The sequence below is a fragment of the Antechinus flavipes genome, chromosome 4 (genome assembly GCF_016432865.1).
Source record: "Antechinus flavipes isolate AdamAnt ecotype Samford, QLD, Australia chromosome 4, AdamAnt_v2, whole genome shotgun sequence".
Lineage (NCBI taxonomy): Eukaryota > Metazoa > Chordata > Mammalia > Dasyuromorphia > Dasyuridae > Antechinus > Antechinus flavipes.
Genome location: NC_067401.1, coordinates 13,931,014 through 13,953,571, shown reverse-complemented (window position 1 = coordinate 13,953,571; position 22,558 = coordinate 13,931,014). Strand labels below are relative to the sequence as shown.

At 44.5% G+C, this 22,558-nt stretch overlaps 1 protein-coding gene across 1 annotated transcript in view; it reads left to right on the top strand.

The window, feature by feature from the left end:
* Positions 1 to 22,558, top strand: part of GPC1 (glypican 1) — a 145,935-nt gene that overhangs the window by 88,886 nt on the left and 34,491 nt on the right. The window contains exon 2 of the mRNA XM_051991853.1: positions 133 to 291. Within this exon, the coding sequence (XP_051847813.1) occupies positions 133 to 291 (159 nt within the window). The remainder of the gene's footprint in view (positions 1 to 132; positions 292 to 22,558) is intronic.

The window sequence follows — 22,558 nt, the reverse complement described above, 5'->3', positions numbered from 1 at the left end:
TCCCAGTCGCCGCTGTGCTAATCCTTGTTGACGACCAGTCGGAGCATTGTCCACAGACTGCTTCGGCTGCTGCCCCTCCGGGTCGTCCAGCCGTTCGGCCTCCGTGCTCACCTCCGTTTTCCCTTCTTGCAGGCGAGCACCTGAGGATCTGCCCACAGGGCTACACGTGCTGCACCAGTGAGATGGAGGAGAACTTTGCCAACAGGAGCCGCAGCGAGTTGGAGGGTGCCCTCCGGGAGACCAGCCGCTCCGTGCAGGTGATGCTCAGCACTCAGCTCCGGAACTTTGACAGTAAGTGACCCTCTCCCCTTTGGGGAGCTCGCTCCACGCTTCTCCAGGCTCGGGCTACATCTGTGGGCCCACGGAGCCCTCCCAGAGCGGGGCACACTTCAGACATTGACTAAATGATTGGTTGGGACAAGAATTTCTGGATGGTTTCCCATGGTGAAATGAGTCACTCAAAAAATAAATATCTAATAATAGAAAGTAATCTAATGGAATCTTCCATCCAGTGATGGAAGATCTAATGGGGGAGCTCTGGAATAGGGAATGACAAGGGGGCCTTATCCTTTTTGCCTCCAGGTAAAGTTGACCCTGGTTTAGTGATAGGTCATGGCAAGGGCCGTGTCCCCGGCTATTGTAAAGAATTAAGTGGGATTCTGGGGAAAGAGAATTAGGCCCGGATGCAAAGCCCTCTCTGCCATTTCCCTGACAAATCTGAATCTGTTTCCTCATCTGTACAATGGGGGGATTAGACCAGATGGGCAGAGTCCCTTCCAACGCGAGATCCTAGAATTCCACCCCACCCCATCTGTGCCTTCCCCCCAATAGCGATCGCATGGAGATGATAACGCGGACCCATTTTAATGTCAAAACATTTCACAGATCTCAGCGTGGCGATAGTTGTTCTATTAGGATGCGTTGATCAAAAAAGCAGAGGGTGATCCAGAACTACTATAAATTCAGCAAGGCTTTTAAGTGAATTTATGTTTTATTAATCGGAGCAGCATCTACATATGTTTGATAAATAGGAATCCATGGGTGCGTGAGACATTCTTTATTCACTCTTGGACATTTACTTATTTATTATACTGAGTCACTTAATGAGATAGCTGGGGCCGTTTGGCAGCTTTCAGAAATTAGGTGTCTGGAGCTTCGGGGCCCCCTACCAATGGCTCGTCCCTTCTTCTGCCCCGATTCAGACCCTCCCCCCGGATCTGCGTCTCACAGGGTGAGGGCCGCCATGTTGGGGCTTTCTGAGGAGCCTTCAGTGTGGGGTTTGACTGCACACTTCAATGGAAAGATCACAGATCTCAGAGTGGCAGGTCCCAAATTCAAATCCCAGGCTACTTTGGGTGCTTGTGTTGGATTAGATTGGACTAGATGGCCCCTAATGTGGGTCAGTAACCTTTATGTAATAGAGATTGGACACAATGGTTTTTGAATTCCTTTAAAGCTTCAGATTTCTGATCCTATGAACCACAGCTTTCTGGACCTCAGTTTCCTCTGCTGTAAAATTGGATTAGATGGCCTTTGAGGTTCCTTCCAGCTGGAAATCCGCAGTCCTAAAATCTGTGAATAGGGATAGATCTCTAGGCCAAGAGGTTCCGCAGTGTTCTGGGGTCTGATGTCATTTCAGCTTGACAACAGTGTCTTCAGTCAATAAGCATTAATTAAGTGCTTACTGTGTTCCTGGCACAGTGGGGTTACAGATTTGATTAGTCTTGTGTAAAGGCACAGAAACAGAGTAATCTACTCTCTTGGGTCATGTGGAAGATGACCACGTGGGGCCAGGATAGAACTATTCAAAGCCGAAAGCAAACCCTCCGATCTTGGGCTGAGTGCTGGGCCAGTTCCTTTTCCACGGCCTCATTTCATGTTCTCTCGAAGAGATGAATTGCCTTTGTGCAGACACACCTGGGTGGAGCCCTTTGCGCAAAGCAGCCAGCCCAGCCCAGCTGCCCACAGGGATGGAGCTGAAGACAGAATCCCGCCTTTGATCTGTCCCTGGTGCTTGAGGCCTGGAGAAACGGGCCAGGGAGCTGTCAGAGGCAACGTTGGTCTCTGGGTGGGAACCAGCGGTGACAGGTGGGGGCCTCGGGGCGTTCGGGGCTGGTGTGGAGCTGGCGCTCATCTGGAACTGCTCCTTGCTTAATAATTTTTCAACTCGGGGCCACCTCTCTCCTCCTGGAGGTGGGAGCTAGGAGTGGCTGGAGGGCGCACCCGGGGTAAAGCAGACAAAAGAGACCATCTCGGCCGTCACTTGGACTAGATGTCCAACTTTCCAATAACAATGCTCCAACAAGCAGCCTCGGTTCAAGGAGACTGGAATTGGAAAAATAAGGTTTGCCTCCCATCTCACAAATGGAGAAACCACAGAGGGACTCGTAGACTTACCTGAGGGGTTGAGGGGGTCCCACAATGACCAGTAAAGATAAGACAGGACTTCTGTCCTCCAAGCAAGTTCTCTTTCCAGCAGTACTGCTTGCCCGCTTTGCTAGAATTATCCTGTCAGGATATGATAATATACAAATATTATATAATATTTACATATTATTATTATTAATAATAATAAAATAATATAAATGAGAGCACTTTCTCCTTGGAATATTTGAGTAGTGGATCTTCATTTCTATGGAAACCCAATGGTGGAGGCAGTCTGGTGATAGTGGAAATGTCAGGAAAAGGCTCAGGATTTAGTGTCAGAGAAAGTCTATCTGTTGCCTTGAGCAAATAGCTTCCCCTCTGGAACTCAGTTTCCTGATCTGTAAAAATGAGGAGGTCTCTAAGGTATCTCCCAGCTCTAGATTTATGAGTCTATAATTTGGATTTAAGCTTTGTGGGCTTCAGCTTTTTTCTCTGTAAAGGATGGGAGCTGTAATAAGTGAACTGTAAGGGCTGTCCAGTTCCAAATCTTTTACAATATCTTTCTAACCATCTTGCACCTTTCATATAGCCATTCAGTCCCATCTCTCCCAGGATGCCCACTATCTAAGTCCATATTAATCTCCACCTTTTCTAAATCTCTACAGATCTTATTTTCTGTTCTTTCATATAACTTTATTTAGTATTTCACTATTTTACCATCTTTTTGTCCTCTGTTTTGTGAAGCTCTACATATAATACAATGATTATAATAACTGCAGCATATCCATATTGCTTTAAGATTTGCAAAGTACTTTGCAAAATATTATCTCACTTAATCCTCATGACAACTATGGAAATAGGTACTATTGTTATCCCCATTTTACATCTGAGAAAACTGAGACAGATAGTTAGGTTACTTATCTAAGTTCTCACAGCTTGTAAGTGTCTGAGACTGGTTTTGAACTCAGGAATCTTCCAGTGATCTAAGGTAAGTCATTTGACATTTCTGAGCCTCAGTTTCCTCACTGACAAAATGAGAGAATTGGATTAGGTGACCTCACAGGCCCCTTCTACCTGTGAATCCACAATCCATGATCTCATGGCTAGTTGACCATCAGAGTGCTTTCTGATAATATGCTCTGATGGTTTTAGAAGCAGCAGCAGCATTAGAAGCATGGATTCCAACTCCTGGTAAATTATTAATTTTCCCCAAACAGTGCTATTGAGTCACACTCTGCCACCCCTCGAGTGCTTCTCATTGCTTAGCTCTGGGCTTCTTAAGTTTTTATTTTTGTCACAACCTCTTTGGCAATCTGGTGAAGTCTATCGATCTCTTCTCAGTGTTTTTAAATACGTAAAATACACAGGCTTCCAAAGAGTCTTATGATGTTGAAATACAGATGTCAAAATTTAAAAAGAAACAAGTTTATGGTCCTTATTTTAAGAACTCTAACCAAAGCAGAACCAAGATGTAGAGGAAAGACATGGATCTACCTGAGCTCTTCCACAAATATCTCCAAATAACTAAATAATGACTAACAAAATTTAGAGCAGCAGAACCCACGAAAAGATGGAGTGAAACAATTTTCTAGCCCAAGGCAATTAAGAAGATTGGCAGGAATGGTCTGTTGCACTAGGGTGAGAGAGCTCAGTCCAGAGTAGACCAGACCCCAGTAAACCAGGAGCAAGCTTCCATGTGACTGAATCACTGGCAGTTTCTAGCCCTCTCAGCCCACTGAGAGTGAAGGGATCAGAAAATGGGTCCGAAAGAAATTTATAGAAGACCCTTTGTGAATACTAGTTTATGGAACTCTAGTTTATTGCCTTTACTTGGATCCTGATACCCAGGTTCACAGTCCTGAGTCTTAGTTCCAGTGAGAGGAGGAATACCAGATGCACAGCAGAGTTTGTGGCCACAGGGGAGCAGGAGCCAGGATTGAAAAGAGTGTTTATAGTCACAAACCCTTGTACAGTATAGGAAAGTAGTAAATATACCTCTCCTTAGGTCATATCACTTTGGAAGAGCCAAAAACCTACCAGTTCCAAGAATTACCCTTGAAAACAGGTGCACAAAAAACTTGAAGCTTGAGACAGTGCCCCCTCCACTTGGTTAGTAGAGACCCACTTAAGCATAAAATTAAAAGTCAAAAAAAATTGGCTGGAAATGAGCAAACAACAGAAAAAAGTTCTGATCATAGAAATTTACTATGGTGGCAAGGAAGATCAAAACACACACTCAGAAGAAGACAATAAAGTAAAAATCTTGCATCCAAAGCCTTGAAGAAAAATATGAATTAGTCTCAAGCTACAGAAGAACTTAAAAGGATTTTTAAAATCAAATAAGAGAAATAGGGGGAAAATTCAGAAGAAAAATGAAAGTGATACAAGAAAGTCAGGGAAAAAAGAGTTAACAGCTTGGTAAAGGAGACATAAAAAATACTGAAGAAACTAATCACCATAAAACAGAATAGGTCAAATAGTAAAAGAGGCACAAAAAAATCCAGTTTTAAGAAAAGAACACCTTAAAAAGTAAAATTGGCCAAATGGAAAAGGAGGTACAAAAGTTCATTGACAGAAATAATCCCTTTAAAGTTAGAATTGGGCAAGTAGAAGCTAATGACTTTGTGAGAAATCAAGAAGCAATCAAACAAAATCAAAAGAATGAAAAGATAAAAGAGAATATGAAATATCTCACTGGAAAAACAACTGACCTGGAAAAAAGATCCAGTAGAGATAATTTAAGAATTATTGAACTACCTGAAAGTCATGATCAAAAAAAGAACCTAAGTATTAGCTTTCAATAAATTATCAAGGAAAACTGCCCTGATATTCTAGAACCAGAGAGCAATATAAACATTTTAAGAACCTATTGATCATCTTTTTAAAGAGATCCCCAAATGAAAACTCCCAGGAAGAACCAAATTCCAGATTTCCCAGTTCAAGGAGAACATACTGGAGGCAATTTTAAAAATTTGAATATTAAAAAAAAGTTACAATCAGGATAACACAGGATTTAGCAGCTTCTAAATTAAAGAATTGCAGTCTTGGAATATGATATTTTGGAGGGAAAAAGACCTAGGATTACAAATAAGAAGTACCTTTCCAGTATAATTCTCTTCAAGAGAAAAATGGATATCCAATGAAATAGAGAACTAAGCTGAAAATACCAGAGCTGAATAGAAAATTTGACTTGCAAATACAAGCTGCAAAAGAAATTTTAAAAGTCAAACAGGAATTAGAAATCATAAGGGATTCAATGAAGTTATTCTGTTTATATTCCTACATGGGAAAAATGATGCTTGTAACGCCTACATTTTTAGGACAGTTAGAAGGAATATACATAGAAAGCTGGGATATAATTTGAAAGAAGAATGCACTGGAAAAAGAGAGAGAACTAGAAAGGAATAAGTTATGTGACCTACATAAAAGACCTGAAAGAGATTTTACTATGGAGTGAAAACTGGGGAAAGCAGGAAAAAGAGTACATGAAGCTCATAGCACTCTCATCAGAATTGTCTCTTATAGGAAGTAATAGATACATTCAATTGGGTGTAGAAATCTATGTTACCATACAGAAAAGTAGGAAGGGAAAGGGATAAGAGAAGATGGGGGACTGATAGAAGGGAAAACAGTTTCAGGAAGGTAAAAGTCAGAAGTCCATTTGAGAATGGACAGGGTAAAAAAAGAAAGAAAATAAAATAAATAGGAGGAAATAAGAGAATTTGGAACTCAAAATTTTGAAAAACAAAAGTCAAAATTGTTTTTACATGTAATTGGGAAAAAATAATTTCTCACACTGAGATGGGCTCTCTTGCTACTATGCTAATCAAACTCTAAAAATTCAAAGAAAAAATGTAATTGGAAATGTTTAACAAAATAAATACAAATATGATACATTAAAAAAGAAATTCTAACCTCAGAGAAAAAGTCAAACACTATATCCTAGTATTTCAAAACCTTTCACAATTGAGCCCCAACTTTTTCTTTCCAGCCTTACTTCCCACCACACTTTCCCATGCTATCTTTGAATATTTCTTGTACTTTTTGGATGTTCTGTCACCTGGAGTACCCTGCCTTCTTTGTTTAATTCTATTTGACTCTGTTCAAATTCTTCCTGTTTCATGGAGTCTTCCTGACTTCTTATAATCTCCTTTAGTCTTTTATTTATTTAAAAAAAAATTATAGCACCTTCTAAATGGGAATATGAGAGAGTATACATATTTTTAAATACTACATGGTACCTTAACAAGAATAGACCATATGCTAGAACACAGAAATCTGTTACTCAGTCATAACTGGGATTGTGACATCTTTTGTCTTAAGTAACGTTTCTTGTATATACGTCTTTTCTCCCCACTTACCTACACTGTAAACTCCACAGGGACCTTGTCATCCCTGTCTCTTTCATAACACCCAACACAAGTGTGGAGACCTGATTGACAATGCTCCCTGTAGTCAGAATAGAAAGTTGTTTATCCACTTGGGACCCTCTCATCATTAGGGCCCCTGTGGTGCTAATTGGTCAGGCCCTTTTCAGCTCGTGGCTAGCTAATTAGCCAGTCTGTGTTGGTCCCTGGGTAGGAGGTCAGCATTACTATCTCTTTTTCTTTGATGATGAAACTTGGGTGCAAGTGTTCTCTCCTCTGTGACAGGAGGATGATTGGAAGCTAAGGAGGCTTGAACCCTGGACGATGAAGGTGGTCAGAGAGAGATGAGAAGAGATGCTCTTAGGACCACCTCCCATACAGGTCCCCAGCCTTCCTTCAACACATTTCTTTTGAATTGAGCTAAGTCCTGCTCAGATATTGTGAGACTGTTGGACTTGCAGTCAGGAAGACTCGCATTCAAATCTTGCCTCCATGTTTACTGACTGTGTGACCCCAACCCTAAATCGCTTAGCCTCCTAACTTTAGTTTCCTCCTCTGTAAAATGAGGATAATAATAACATCCACTTTATCCAGGGTCCTTGTGAGGATTAACTGAGATAACCCATGTAAAGTGTTCAGCAAACCTGAAAGAATTATCTAAATGTTAGTGATTACTATTCCTAATATCAAAGATCAGGTTCTCTTCCCTCTTTCATCTTAGAGATTTTGATCCTAGTTGATGGCAAACATGCCAATTTCCAGTAAACCTTTGCTTTGATACAAAAAAAACCCAAAATACTACCTGTATCTCTCTCCTTCTCCCCCTCCCCCTCTCTTTTTCTTCCTCCCTCTCTCCTTCTCCCCCTCCCCCTCTCTTTTTCTTCCTCCCTCTCTCCTTCTCCCCCTCCTCCTCTCTTTCTCTCCATTTCCCATTCCTTTTCCCTCTCTCCCCCCTCCCTCTCCTTCTCTCTCTCTTCTTCTCCCCTCCCCAGCTGCATTGCATGCTTCTCCTCTTTCTCCTTGGATAAACTGTCTGGCAAAATCTACTTTAAACAAGCCCTCTCTGGCCGTTTGATGGCTCTGGGCCAGTGTTTATTCTACCTCTTGTCCTTGCTAAAAGCATCTGGCAATGATGGGGCCGGATTGTGAGTACGATCATGTGACGATGGCTGGGTCTAGGAGAGAACGGAAGGTCCCCAGTGTCTTTGCAGAAGCCAGGGAGTCATCCAGCAGGGTTGGCTTTAGACTTTAGGCTGAGAGAGTGAAGGATGATGGGAGTGGCAGAGCCCCTGTGAAGGGATCCTCTCAGTAGAACTCACATGTCAGCGCTCCTACTTTCTTCTGCCTGTCTTGACTCCTTGAGTCTTTCAAAGCTTTACGCCGCTAAGCCACGGCTGCCACAGTTCACAGCGAGCCATCCTGTCCTTCGTCGTCCACAAAGCCTGTGACATTATGTAGGGGAAAGGTCCGGGAAAGAGGAATGAATCTTCAGCATTTGATGGAGCCTCATCCTTAGTGGAAAAGCCCTGGGTGTGGAATCCAAAGAATCTAGGGTTCGAATCTTGGCTTTGCCATTTGGTGCCTGTGTGACTTTCATCAGGTTGTTTGAGCTCTCTGGGACCCAGCCTTGGCCTGATGGTCTCTGAGGTTCCTCCCAGTTCTAGATCTTTAATTTTCTGATTCTTAAAGTACTTTTCTCACAAGGTGGTTATAGAGAACAAGTTATATATGGACACATTAGGACTATCCACAGAAACCCACAGTAGGGCTATCCACGGAGGCTCACAGTAGGGATATCCACAGAGGCTCACAGTAGGGATATCCACGGAGGCTCACAGTAGGGATATCCACGGAGGCACACAGTAGGGATATTCACAGAGGCACACAGTAGGGCTATCTACGGAGGCTCACAGTAGGGATATCCACGGAGGCACACAGTAGGGCTATCCACGGAGGCTCACAGTAGGGATATCCACGGAGGCCCACAGTAGGGATATCCACAGAGGCACACAGTAGGGATATTCACAGAGGCACACAGTAGGGCTATCTACGGAGGCTCACAGTAGGGATATCCACGGAGGCACACAGTAGGGATATCCACGGAGGCACACAGTAGGGATATCTACAGAGGCACACAGTAGGGATATCCACGGAGGCCCACAGTAGCTACACCTTGTCATTTCCCTCATATAATCTACCAAGTGTTTACTTATGTCCAACCACTGTTTTAGAGACTGGAGATACACATACAAAAATGAACAAGTTCCTACTCTTAAGAAGCTTACATTTCAGTGATGACTCTACATACCCACAGATAAGTAATCCATCAGCCAATAAGCATATATTAAGCTCCTACTGTGTACCCGGTGCTGTGCTAGACACTGGAGATACAAAGTCAAACCCTGCCCGCAGGGAACTTACAGAGAGATCTTGGTAGAGTTTGATGGAGATAAGGCCACATGTGGTACAAAAGGGAAAGCCTTGGCTCTGGAATCAGAGGCTTGGGTTCAAATTTTACCTGACTCTGTTTTCCCTTTGGCTTCACTTTAGTCTTCTGTAAAAAGAGAGAGATAATGAACTAGAGACCCTCTCCTTCTAGGCCTTCATCTGGGATCCCACAGAGAGGGGGAGACTTAATCAGCACACCCATGGAGCTAAGTAGGACTTTGAAGGCCGTGGAGACCCTGCCTCAATTAGAGTCTCACTTCCCTTCAATCGTTTAACCCAGCACTTGACTCATCTCTTAATGCCCAGGGGTATTAGAGGAGGAAGAAGAGGAGAAATGCATCCCTTCTTACCAGCTTTTCCTCCTCCCTACTCCCAGCCGCATATTTCTTACTTAGACTCATTCCCCCAGGCCTCTGGGCTGACTGGCAACTAATCCCTGTTTTCAGTTGTTGATGGTGGATCAAAAGGCTGCCCTTCCCAGGGTTATCTAGAAGAGGGGCCTCTCCCAGACCCACCAACTGGGAGACTTCTTGGAGAAAAGCAAAGGAAGCTCTGTCCTTTTGACCCGGGAGTTCCATGAATTTATAGTGGTCTGTCCTGTTTCCGGGGAGGTAGCAAGATAGATGGGGCCAGAAAATGGCCTAGACTGGGGACTAGACAGGGAGGCTTGACTTGGGAGGGGCAGACAATCCGGGAGGGTCCCAGCTGTGGGGAAGAGGAGGAAGTCTGGGCAGGTGGTTAGAGCATTAAGGAATTTGGGCTACAGGTGACATGACAGGCAAGTATTTATTGTCAAGAGGAATCCATCTGGGGAGTGGGGAAGGGAGAGGCTCAGCAGTCAGGCACATGAGGTAAGTTTTGCAGAGTGTCCCTCAAAAACCTAAGGAGGTTGTGAACTTTAATAATGAATACAAGTGCACTAAGACTTTGGGGAGGCCCTGTATCTAAGGGATGTGTGTGTGTGTGTGTGTGTGTGTGTGTGTGTGTGTGTGTGTGTTGTGGCGCCCTATGGAATATAAGCCCCTTATGGGTAAAGATTAGTCCACTTTGTGTTTCTATCTTGACAACCTAGCACAGCATCTGGCACATAGTAAGAACTTAATGTACATTTGTTGATCGTATGCTTGGTTGATTCTACCCATGGGCAATTGGCAAAAATTAAAGCAAAAAAAATAATGACTATCAGGATTTTCTGGCAGCAGGCAGCCCCTCTCAAGGACTGGGGGGGGGGGGGTTCAAGAACAATCCTTTCATAGAGCAATGAGGAAACTGGAGATCCGAGAGGGCAGTGACTTGCCAAACAGCGGATAATAACAACTGCCATAATGTGGAGCATTTAGCAGTGCTTAAAGTTTGCACTGCCAACTATGGGCAGGTTGGCCCAAGGGCCCTAGGAGTAGCAGCACCCTTCCCTCTACCAGATGGATGACCCTACTTTCAGCCTAGTCTCCGAGTCCATAATCTAAGGGAGCCACTCTGCTGCCAAAGCAGTCCTGGACACACAAAAAAAGTTCAAGTGCTGCCAAATTGAAGGACTGTGGAGGCAGGAAGCCAGGCCTGCCATTAAAAAAGGTCAAGGTCAGGATTTGCCCCGATTCATCACGGACCCTGATTTTGTTTGAAGCAGACAGACAATTAATTCTCTTCTGGTCTAAACAAGGCCAGTCCATGGGAAGGATCAAGTAGGAAGCCAGAGATCCCCTTCAAATGCCTGTTTCACTGCAAGTATTTCAATAGGCCATAAATATGTTTTATGGCCTGACAGTGGGTCAGAATACCAGGAAATGGAATTAAATGCCTTAGGGAGGGGGGAGCCTTAGAATGACTTGGGAAATAGGTGTTGACCTTCCAACCATTAGCCCTTGGTAAATGCACAGCACAATCCTATTTTTCTGCCAATCCTGCCGAGGACTTTGGCTTCTCTACCGGGGATGGGAGGGAGGGGCCGTTCCCATTGCTAAGTGTATATTCTGCCTTTCATCCTGAATTATTTAAGTCATTTACATTAGAAGCCGAGGAGTTGCAGTGGTAATTATAAAGGTATTAGGAACCTGACAATTATCTTTAATTATGTGGGGCAGCTCTGGTTATGAACAAGGCCAGCTAAATCTGAATGGTGTTTTTTCCCCCCTCCTCTTCCTAAAAAACAAAACCAGAAGACCAAAAAAAAAAAAAAAAAGGCATCGGGAAAGTTTAATCTGGCCGGGAGTGCTCTCGCTTGGAAACTGGTGTGTTTTTGAACAAAAGAACATCCCGACAGAATCCCGGCTTAGCCATAATGGAAGCCAGCCACCGTTTCCTAAATAACAGGGAGCCTTTTTAATTCATTCTAACATCGGCCGCTGCGTTAATGTCGTTTTCAATCTCGAGAGCTTGTTATGCTGTAGATGGCTCTAACAACCATTTAAAAACACATCTTTCAAGTTTGGGGGTGAAATAGCATCATCTGACAAAATGGATACAGATTTTCTGCAGTGGAGGGAATTAAATGTAATTCTCCCAAGTCTGCAAACACACTCAAAACCTCTAGATGGAAGATCAGCTCGGTGTCTGTCAGAGATAGGCTGGTATCTCTGGCAGGGAGAGGAAAGGAGCATACTAGAGGACTGCCCACTTCCCCTCACCTCCCCCTCCTTCTAGAAGGGAGCACTGGCAGGGATGTATCTGGGAGGATATAAGGTGGGGGAAGGGCTGATCTGTCCAACAGATCTTTGAGTAGATTTAGAACCAGAGGGGACAGTAGAGACCACCACCATCACTTTGCAGACAAAGAAACGAAGGCATAGAGAAGTTAAATGTTTTTTCAAAGTCACCCAACTTATAAATATCTGAGGAGCGATTTGAACTTATTTTTTTTTTTAAGTCTGGCATATTATCCACTATATCCTACAGCCTATCAATAGTTAGGGTCATAAATCTTAAGCTTAAAGGGTTCTCGAGTCCTCTAATCTAACGCCTTCATTTTGAATGAAAGAAAATTGATAGCCAAAGGAAGTTCAATAATTTGCCCAGCGTCACACAGACAGAAAACCTCAGAAGCAGGATTTAAACAGAAGTCCCATGACTCCAAAGTCAGTCCTAGCTTGGGGTTGCAAGCAGAGGAACCAAAGCCAGTCCAATACAAAATGACAAAGAAATGAAAAAATGAAAAGAAGGTCTTTTTTCACTTATCCCATAAAATAAAACGGCCTCCCCAGAATAGAGCTGATGCTCTATAGCAGGGGTCCTCAAACTTTTTAAATAGGGGGCCAGTTCACTGTCCCTCAGACTGTTGGAGGGCCAGACTAGAGTCAAAACAAAAACTTTGTTTTGTGGGCCTTTAAATAAAGAAACTTCATAGCCCTGGGGGAGGGGGATAAACATCCTCAGCTGCCGCATCTGGCCCGCGGGCCATAGTTTGAGGATCCCTATAGGGGAAATAATTTCTCCTTCAGTGAATTCTCTCCTTCTTCCATGCTCATAGAGCATAGAGTCTTCCTCCAAGCCATTCCCAACAGGTATTTCTATTTAGAAAGCACTCATGTGGGGTTAGCCTTGTCCAAAATTTAGGATTGGGTGTGAGTGCCCATTTATACCAAAATAAAAGTTTATCCTAAAGTAGAATTACTCATGGCAAGAAAAAGAAAATTCAGACCCAGTTTTCTCCACCACCATTGACTTTTTCTAGTTGGCTCCAGAGGACAGAACCAAGAGAAATGGATACAAATGCAGAGTTAGATTTCAATTCCATATGAAGAAACACTTCCCAAGAAGGACTATCCAGGGGTAGAATAGACAGCTTCGGGAAGGGTTGAGTCCCATCCCTGGAGGTTTTCAAGCAGAGTCCGCAAGACCACTTGACAAGAGTGTTGGAGAAGGGATTGATCTTAGGACTGACCTTAGATCCTGACCTTAAAGATTTCTTCCCTGATTTTATGCTGTGGGAATTTAAAAGAGGGAAAAATCTATGTGGAACTACAATCATGGGATGGAAATTTCATGAAGGACATGAGTCTTGAGTCGGGCTTGGAAAGACCACTAGGCTTTGTAGAACCCAATAGGATTTGATATGAGAGGAGAATATAATGAGTAAAGATGCAGAATTGGGAATGAGCATGAACAGTATAGGCTTGAGTCCCAGCTTCACACTTGTTCTGAGTGTGGGTTTAGTCAAATTGCTTCACTTCTGGACCTCAGTTTATACATCTGTAAAATGGAAAGGCCGTTCTAGATGGCCACTGAGCTTTCTCCCGGTTCTAAATGTAGGGTCCTGTGACCCCAACCCCAATTTATAAAGCATGGCCCTCTATAACTAAAACACTGTCTGCAGCCCCCGTTCCTGGCAGGCTTCTGATATATTATCCAGAAACAGCCCTGTCCCTGTATTGGGAAGCTGCTATAGGCATCTGCAGAACGCCCATCACACAGAAGCTGTGTTCTGAAACAGGCCAGACCAAATTGGAAACAGCCTGGGGAACAGAGCCTGGCTGCTTTGGGAGCAACTGCTGCCAGGGAGCAGGGAGAGGACCAGCAAGCTCCTTGAGGAGACTCTCATTAAGAAAAAAGAGTCGCTCGGAGACTTGGGTTGTTATAGAGGTGACGGAGGGAGCAGAAGTTCACTCGACAGGGAGGAATTTAAAATTCTGCTTTGAATCTGTCAAGGGGCAGATCATTTGATCCCATGGGTCTTTGGTTTTTCCATCTGAGAAATGGGAAACTAGCAACTGATGTCTGGGATCATAATGGCTGCGTGACTGCCTATCATAAAGCTAGATGATTTAAAGATTAGTTATTGTTGGGGAAGAGAAGGTGAAGAGGGGAGATTTCTTCTCAGACCCAGAAATAAGTGACCTCATAGCACAGAATTATTGTTTCTTTTTATGGAACTGTAAATAGTCAAAGATAAAGGCACCTTAGATATTGTTACTCCATCAATGAACAGACATTTATTAAGTGCCTACTGGATACCAGGCCATTTTTGAGATGCTAGGGATACAAAATAAAATAATTAAGAATCACTTAAGTGACATAAATGCTGGATTTGGGATCGTGATCGGGAAATTCAAAGATGGCCTTAGACACAGCTAATTTACTAGTCACTGTTCCTCTCTCAGTCTAAGGATGGATGGATGGTTGGGTGGATGGATATATGTATAACCCTTCTGATCCCTCCAGTTACTGGTGCTTCTTCTATATATTTATACGTATATATGTTGTCACCCTCAATAGAGTATAAACTCTTCAAGAGCAGGGACTGTTTCCATTTTATTTTGCTATCCAGCACCTACGAGACAATGTGGTATAGTGAAGGAGAGCCAGCCAAAGACCAGGGTTCAAGTCCTTCCTCTGAGACATATTGATTATGGGATGCTAGGCATCCTTTCTGTGCTCTGGGAAACTCCCTAAGGCTACATGTTACCAAAAAGGCGATGATCAGCATTGGTAAAGGAAACGTCCTCCTCCTGGAGTCTCTATACCAATAAAATCACAGATTCAATTCCCATCACCATCTTCAGGCAGCACAAAATCCAAATAGATATTTAATAAATGCTTGTTGATCGACTGGCTAATTGAGCTGAATCTTTACCCAGTTGTTCATCAGGTCCCCAATGAACTTCCCAAGAAGCACCAAATAAAAAACTTGAGTTCAAATCATGTGACTTTGGGCCAGCTGTTTCACTTACTTGGGTTCTTCATCAATGTCATGGAGAAATTGGATTCAATGATCTCTGAAAGTCTTTCCAGATCTGGGTTCTAAAATACAGGCTTTTCCATCAGGGATGGCTTCTCCATTCATTCATTCATTCCATGGTTCATTCAACAAACATTTATTAAGCATTTATTATGTAGAATGTTAGAAACAAACGGGAGAGACAGATGCCCCTCACTCTTAAAAAACACCTTATTAACTTGTAAGGAAAGGGAAATGAGGAACATGCAGCCCAAGAGCAAACGTGGTAAACGCTGTAACTAAGGAAATCAGGGAAAGCTCTTGGAAGAGATATCATTTGGGCCAGGCTTTGCTCAGGGCATGTTCTGAGGAAAGATGCTGGAGAGTGGGAGGCAATCCTAGAAAAGCCGAATGGGGCCATAAGTATGGTACCAGACGAAGAGCTCTGGCTGTGGAATCTGATAACCTGAGATCAAATCCTTCCTATCCTTAAAATGAGGGGAACGGAGCAAATCGTGAGTCCCTTCCAGCCCTAGAGCTATTCTGTCACAGATCTGTGATGAAGGAGATCAGTGATCCCCTCCCTGGGCCTCAGTTTCCCCCTTTGAAACGTGAGCAATCCGGATGCGATGTTCTCAGGGTGCCGTCCGGTTCTGGATGTGTGTTGCTCTAAATCCTAGATTGAGGTCTGTGGACGGAACTGAGTGCAGGACTTGCCCAGGTGGGCACCATGTGTGGAGCTCCCATGGCCTCCTGGCTGCGTGCCCCACCCTGAGCCAGCCCAGATAAAACAAAAGCAGGGCGGGGCACAGTTGCTGCTGGCAGTCAGGGCTTTCAAAGCTCGGGTTATTCATTTTCCCCAGAAGGCCCAAGGGATTCCAATCCCAGGCTTCAGCTGGGCCGTGCATTCCTATTGAGATTGTCCCAATATCTGCAAAATGGCGAGCTGGGTGATCATCTGGGGAGGGTGTGGTCAGGAACCCCCAACCTGCTTGTACCCTAGAGTGGAAAGAAAACCTGGAGATCATTTGTTCACAAATCGGGAAACTGAGGCTCGGATTGCACAAGAAACAAATATTAGCCCAAACCGGAAGCGTCTGAATTCAAAATTCCGTGCTTTTTGCCTTCTATCCCTGAAGGAACCAGGATCCTGGAGCAAGGAGAAGGAAAGATGATCAAGGAAAGACGGCAGGAAGAAATAAATAGCAAATAGAAAACTGCTCCAGGACTGGAGTTCAGATCCCACTTCGGAGTCTTACAAATGAGGGGGATGGACTCAGTGGGCCTCCGGGTCCCTTCCCCGGCTAAATCTAGCATCCTGTGAAGTAGAGAAAAGGCTGTCATTGGGAAGGAGGATTAGTCTCCTTCTGTTTGGTCCCAGAGGGCAGGGCTGGTTGCTCGCTACAAAAAGGCAACTTTAGACTTGATTGAAGGAGGAAAAGAAATCCCCCCAATTAGAGCTGTCCCAAAGTGGAATCACCTGTTTCTGGAGGTGGTGAGTGGGCTCCTCCCTAATGAAGGCTTTTAAGCAAAGCTTGGATAACAACTCATCAGGGAGAAACTCCAGGCTTCCTTCCTGCTCTGAAATGCTTTGATTCTGTGATTCTAGGGAAGGGCTTGAATTGATTTTTTTAAAATCTACCATTAAGAGATTGAAAGACGCCGGCATTTGTAACCAGAGCTAGTGAGACGCACGTAGCTAGGAACAATTTGAAAGATTCAGAAAATCAGTACATAAGTGCGGGAGACTTGGATCGCCATTAATTCGTGTAATTACTCCGTGTAAAAACTGGAGCATAAATTCAGTGTGAGCAAGTGGTGTTCTAGCTGCCAGAATGCGTACTGAGACTCAGACTACATAAAGAGAAGCGTAGGGTCTAAGAGAGAGGAGGCCCCGATTCCTTCTGCTCCCTGACCTGGGCACGCCCCATTGGATCCCCCATTCTGCAAGCCTTGTTTTAAGGGAGATTTTGGCAAACTGGAGCACCTCCAGGTGAGAGCCAGAAGTTTGTGGGAAAGCTATTGGAAGGAGAGGAAGATGTTCAGCTCAGAGAGGAAAGGAGGAATTGTCTTTAGAATCTTAAAGGGCTATAAGCCAAAAAATCAGTAAAATGGGGATGATAGAACCCACTTTACATCCATGAGTCATTGTGCTAGATAAATGCTGTTGTTGTTACTATGGGAGTTCTGGACCTGGGAGAGGGAGGATGAGGGAATACCCATCTAAGGACATAAGCCATTGTGCTAGATACATGTTATTGTTGTTACTATGGGAGTTCTAGACCTAGAAGTGGGAGGATAGGAGAATACCCATCTAAGGACATCAGTCATTGTGCTAGATAAATGCTATTGTTGTTATTGTAGGAGTTCTAGACTTAGAAGTGGGAGGATAGGAGAATACCCATCTAAGGACATCAGTCATTGTGTTAGATAAATGCTATTGTTGTTATTGTAGGAGTTCTAGACCTGGGAGAGGGAGGACGGGGGAACACCCATCTAAGGCTAAGGTGGCCAGCAAGAAGGCTGAGGAGGAAAATTGAGCCTGGCTGGGACTCATTGAGATGTAACACGTCAATCGAAGCATTTATCAATCAGGATAAAGGGGTTCCAGAGCTGACAGGGTGAAGGCGACCAGGGCCTGCTCTTGGATCCAGGAAACTGGTGGGGAAGATGACCAGGAACAGGGTTCTGATACCTTCAGGATGTCCCCAAAGTCTTGATGCAGTTCTGAGTTGTCGTAGCCTGAAGCTGCCCAAAGACTTGTGGGACTCCCGAAGGCTGAGTGCGAATGTCATTCTCCACAGGAGGAAAGCCGGGCTCGGAGGCCCTGATTGAGTGTCCCGGGGTCGCCCAGCTGACGCCCTGCCGTGAAGCTCACGCTCGGCTCCGCTGATCCTAAAGCTACACCGGGGCCCGAGCGGCTCTGGCCCGACCCATACGAACTGACCTGTACCAGGCCCGATGGACCGGAGTTTCCCCAGCTGGGAAGTGCCCCAGGGGGTGTTTCAGCCCCAGATTTGGTCCTTGGCTAATAAACGAGCCGTTTGCCGGCCTCCAGGCCCTTGTGTTGGGGTGTGAGCACGGTCTGAGCTCCTGGGTCACTGACACAGTCTCCAGCACTCTTCTCTGTCGTCTTAATGAACGATTGTCAGAATGAGCCTTTCAGCCTTAAAACGCATTCCCCAGACCCAGCAGAGGCTCAGTCCCGGTGAGAGCAGCCCCACCAAGCGGCTCCTCCTGAGACGGGTTTTAGAGAGAGCTTGTGGCGCGGTCGCCCGGGAAGACGGCGGGTGGAGAGCTCCCAGGCTCTGGCCACCTCGAGGGCTCCTCCAGGACTACGAGGACAAACAAGGGATGCTCAGTCCTTAAGACCGGCCTCGGCTGAAAGCCCTCCCAGAATCCTCGAGGCTTAGGGTGGAGAGCATGTGAGAAGTGCTCCAGTCTCCACTCAATGCAGAATCCCCTCGGCCTCAGAGAGCTTACCCGGCGTCCACGAGGCACTTGGGATGTAGGCACACCCTCCAAGCCCCCGGGGGCCGACGCAGCACAAACACACTCGTGCTCGCTAAGAGCACTCGCCATCTTGGGGACTGGAGACAAAGCTGTAACTAGGGTGTGGCGATGGGGATTTCTGCGGGGGCGCAGAGATTTAGAGGGCACAAATGTTTAACACATGCTCTCTTTTAGATGTGTGGAAGCCACCGGAGTTACTAATCCCTCCTCCCACTCAACCGGATGTGTCTTAATTATTTCTTGTATTATTTTCACATCATGAATTATGAATGTGAAGACATGCTTCATGCTGCTTATCCCGGCACTGATTTATGCTGCTTGCCCCGGGGTCCAACATGGAGGGGGCTCTCCCAGCAGTAACTCAGAATAATGAGCGCTCCGGTTGTTCATTACGCCCCTGAGAGGGAGCAGCCTTGGGTTAATCATGGGAAACTTCCAGAAGATCCTAAAGTCCTGTGGAGGAGCTTACGTGCAAGGGTCACGCCTTCTTTTTTACAAAGAGGAAACTGAGGTTCATGGAGCTAGAGGCTCACCTGGGAAAGGACTGGGGCGTGGGGCGAGACACGCATGGTCTCGGAGATGACGAGGGCTGGGACCACTGGTAGCCAGAGGGACCACACTCGGAGGAGAAAACCTATTTTGAGGTGTTTTCTGTTTTTTTTTTCAGGATTTACCTGTTTCCCAAAATGTTTTGTTTGGGGGTGTTTCTAGGGGCACAAATGGGGGAGTATGCTTAATCAGTAAATCAGCAAGCATCTATTAAGCATATGCTGTGTGCCAGACCCCGCAGCATCTATTAAGTGTCTGCTGTATTCCAGTATAGCCTTTATTAAACACCTACTGTATGTCAGGGACTATACTAGATCTTGCATCTACAAAGAACACAAGACACAGAAAAAGAAATCAAGCAGTTCTCGTCCTCAAGGGCTCTTTCTTGGACATCTCCCCTGCTTTCTACACTGGCTCCATCTCCTCCCCGTCGAGAATGGGATGGCAACTCTAGAATGACAAGGCCTGGGATGGGCCAACTTTGGCTTTATTCGCTTGGTTCCATCCAGATGTAACCTTGCTAGAAAGGCCTGAGAGGCAGCTCATGGACAGCCTTTGACAAGGGAAGAGCTCCCCAGATACAAAGGGATCATTCCCAGTCGGGGACCATCACAGTCTGAAAAGTCACAGTTTGGGGTGACTGAGAGCAATAAAGTCCGTGTTGGGCTCTAGGGGACCTTAGCACGTTCCTGGGGCGGCCGGTGGGGCAGTGGACACGGTGGGCGTACAGTCGGGAGGGCCTGAGATACACTTAATCTCTGGGTGTCTCTGGGCAGGTCAGTAATCCCTCGTGGCTTTAGCTTCTTTATATTTAAAAGGGAAATGAGACTAGCACCCCCCATCCGGATGGTATGAAGACCAAGCGAGGCAGAAATTTAAAGTTTTTTGCAAACCTCAAAGCTCTCTAGAATTGTTGGTTGTTATTATTTTAGCTGTGATATCCTACGTACAAGGAAGAGTTATAATAGAGGCTTCTGAGATTCCTGCTAGAGCTAAATCTGAAATCCCAAGGATATTAGCCAAGATGTATGTTTGAAAAAGGAGCTGGTTTGATTATAGGGTGAGATTAAAAGATAACCGAGGGCTAGTTTCATCTACCTACTGCAGGGAGCCCTGGGAAATGATAAAGGAGGCTTTGGAAGGCCAACGGAGCGCTGGATGAATGCAATCAGTCACTGAGTATCTATTCAGAACTTGCTTTTTGCACAAGGAAGGAAGGAAGGAGAGAGAGGAAGGGAGGGAGGAATGAAGGGGAGAGGGAGGAGTAAAGAAGGAGAGAGATGGAAGGAGGAAGGAAAGAGGGAGAGTAAAGAAGGAGAGAGATGGAGGGAAGAAGGAAGGAGAGAGAGAGAGGGAGGAAAGAAGGAGGAAGGGAGGAAAGAATGGAGGAAGAAAAGAATAAAGAAAAAAGGAAGGAGAGAGGGAAGGAGGAAGGAGAGAGAGAAGGAGGGAGGAAGGAGAGAGAAGGGAGGAAGGAGAAAGAGTGCATGAGGAAGGAGAGAGGGAGGGGAAAAAAGAAGGAGGGAGGGATGAAAGGAAAAAAGGAAGGGAGGAAAGAAGGAAAAGAGAGGGAAGGAAGAAAGGAAAAGAATGAGGAGAGGAAAAGAGAAAAGAGCATTTTAAAGCACTTACATGCCAGACACATATCCCCCAGGCCAGGGATGTAAGTACAAAAATTAAAGCAGTCTCTCCCCTCAGAGAGCTTCCATTCTAACAAATGAGATAATGTGTCCATAATTATAGACAAGATACTCTTACCATTAGGCTACGTAGCCAAGGAGAAAGCAGGAAAGACCTGCCCAAGGTGCCATTTGAGCCAAGTCTTAGAGGAAGCCTACAACTAATACCCTGACACTTACAGTAGAGACAGAAGAACTCAAAAAGCAAAGTCTTATAGAACCATTTACTTTGGGGCAAATTTCCTTACTTTTGCCCTAAGGGTGTGGTATAATAAGCAGAGTAAATCATAAGTATGTATCTAAGCCCCCTAAGCAAAATCTGTTTGAGATAAAAGAGAAGCATGAGATCCATGGCTGATTGGAAAACTTCAGTATCTTATGAGTAGGGATAGAGATGAAAAAGAAAAGAATGACAATGAAACTTTTTTTTTTATACAGGAAGAGAATAAGAGTTCAGAAAAGAGCAGTTTTGTTACCACCATGAGTTCAATATAATTTTTAAAAACTATGTGATATTTTTGCAATTTTGTATGTAATCCTGCTAAATTTTTTTGCTCTTATTTATATATAGTAATTGCAAGTTTGTTGATGTTTATAAGTTAATAATAGGGACAGAACCAGACTGGTAATTTCAGTAATATAGGGAATTTTTTGATGAGGAAGAAAAAATATCCTCCCTCACCCCATGCAACTCAGCATCTTCTCCATAATATGTAATCTTAGTTTCCTGGGGCAATTAAAGATTAAATGACTTGTCCAGGATCACACAATCAATAGGTATTGAGGGAAAGTTGAACCCAGTCTTCCTGATTCCTTGTTTATCTGCTATGCTAGGATTGACTTTTTTAAAAGGAGGAAAAAGAAGAAAAGGGGAAAATTTAAGGATATCATTCGGGTACCCCTAAAAAACCTCATTCTCTGAGATTTCTATATTTTGAGAGTGGAAGACAAAAATTACTGTATTTCAGCAAGGCACAAAGTCTCTCTTGGAGGCTGTTAAGTGGCGTAGTATTGAACTTACAGTTAATAAGATCTGGTTCAGATTCTGCCTCAGATACTTATTTGTTGTGAAATCCTTAGTCACTTAATCTCTAGGAGTAATTTCTGTAAAATGGGTTGAGCTTCATCCTTCTGTGACTGGATAAAATTATTCTGGGCTAGCAAGAGAAATTCTAATAGGAAAATAAATAATCAGGTGAATTTGTAACCGGCCAAGCATCTGTTATGGGAGTATTGATTACCATATTTTTAGTGAGTTGATGTAAACCTGGTGGGAAGGTCTCTAGTGGAGGTGCCAGGGCTCTGTCCATGGTCCTGTTCTGTGTAAACTGATGACTGGGTTTGAGTGAAGATGCAATGATTGGAGCATCCCATCGGAAGAGGTCATTAAATTGACACTGGACGACCATCATTGAGAGCTACTGCAGAACTGATTCTTGCTCAGCAGAGGATCAGATGAGGTGGCTTGGGAGGTCCCTTCCAGTGCGGAGAGTCTTTTTTAGAAGATGTAGGCATCAAATTTACAGCTTGCTCAGAGCTAAGAATCTAATCTACAATTAGACAGAATCTAATACCGAGTCATTCCCCTGGTCTTGAACTCAATACCAGACCTCATGGTACATTGAATTATAATGGGGATCAGCACAGAGTTGCCAGGGTACAAGGGCAGGACAAAGGAAATCCTCAGCTTCATAAAAGTCATTCATTTTTAAAAGGTTGTAGCTGACCATGTTCTCATAATGAACGAATTGATGGCCAAAATAGCTCGTAGATTCTTTGGCTGAAAAAATAGGAGAAACGTGCCCAGAACAAGGGAGATAATGGCCCCACTCCACTCAGTGCCAACCGTACCACTTCTGGGGAGTGATGTTCAGTCCCGGCTTTTAAATGGGACAGCGACCAAATGAAGCACATCCAAAGATGGGGATTAGATGGGAAGAGGGTCTGAGAACCATGTCAGTTGATGAGTGAAGGATGTTTAGTTG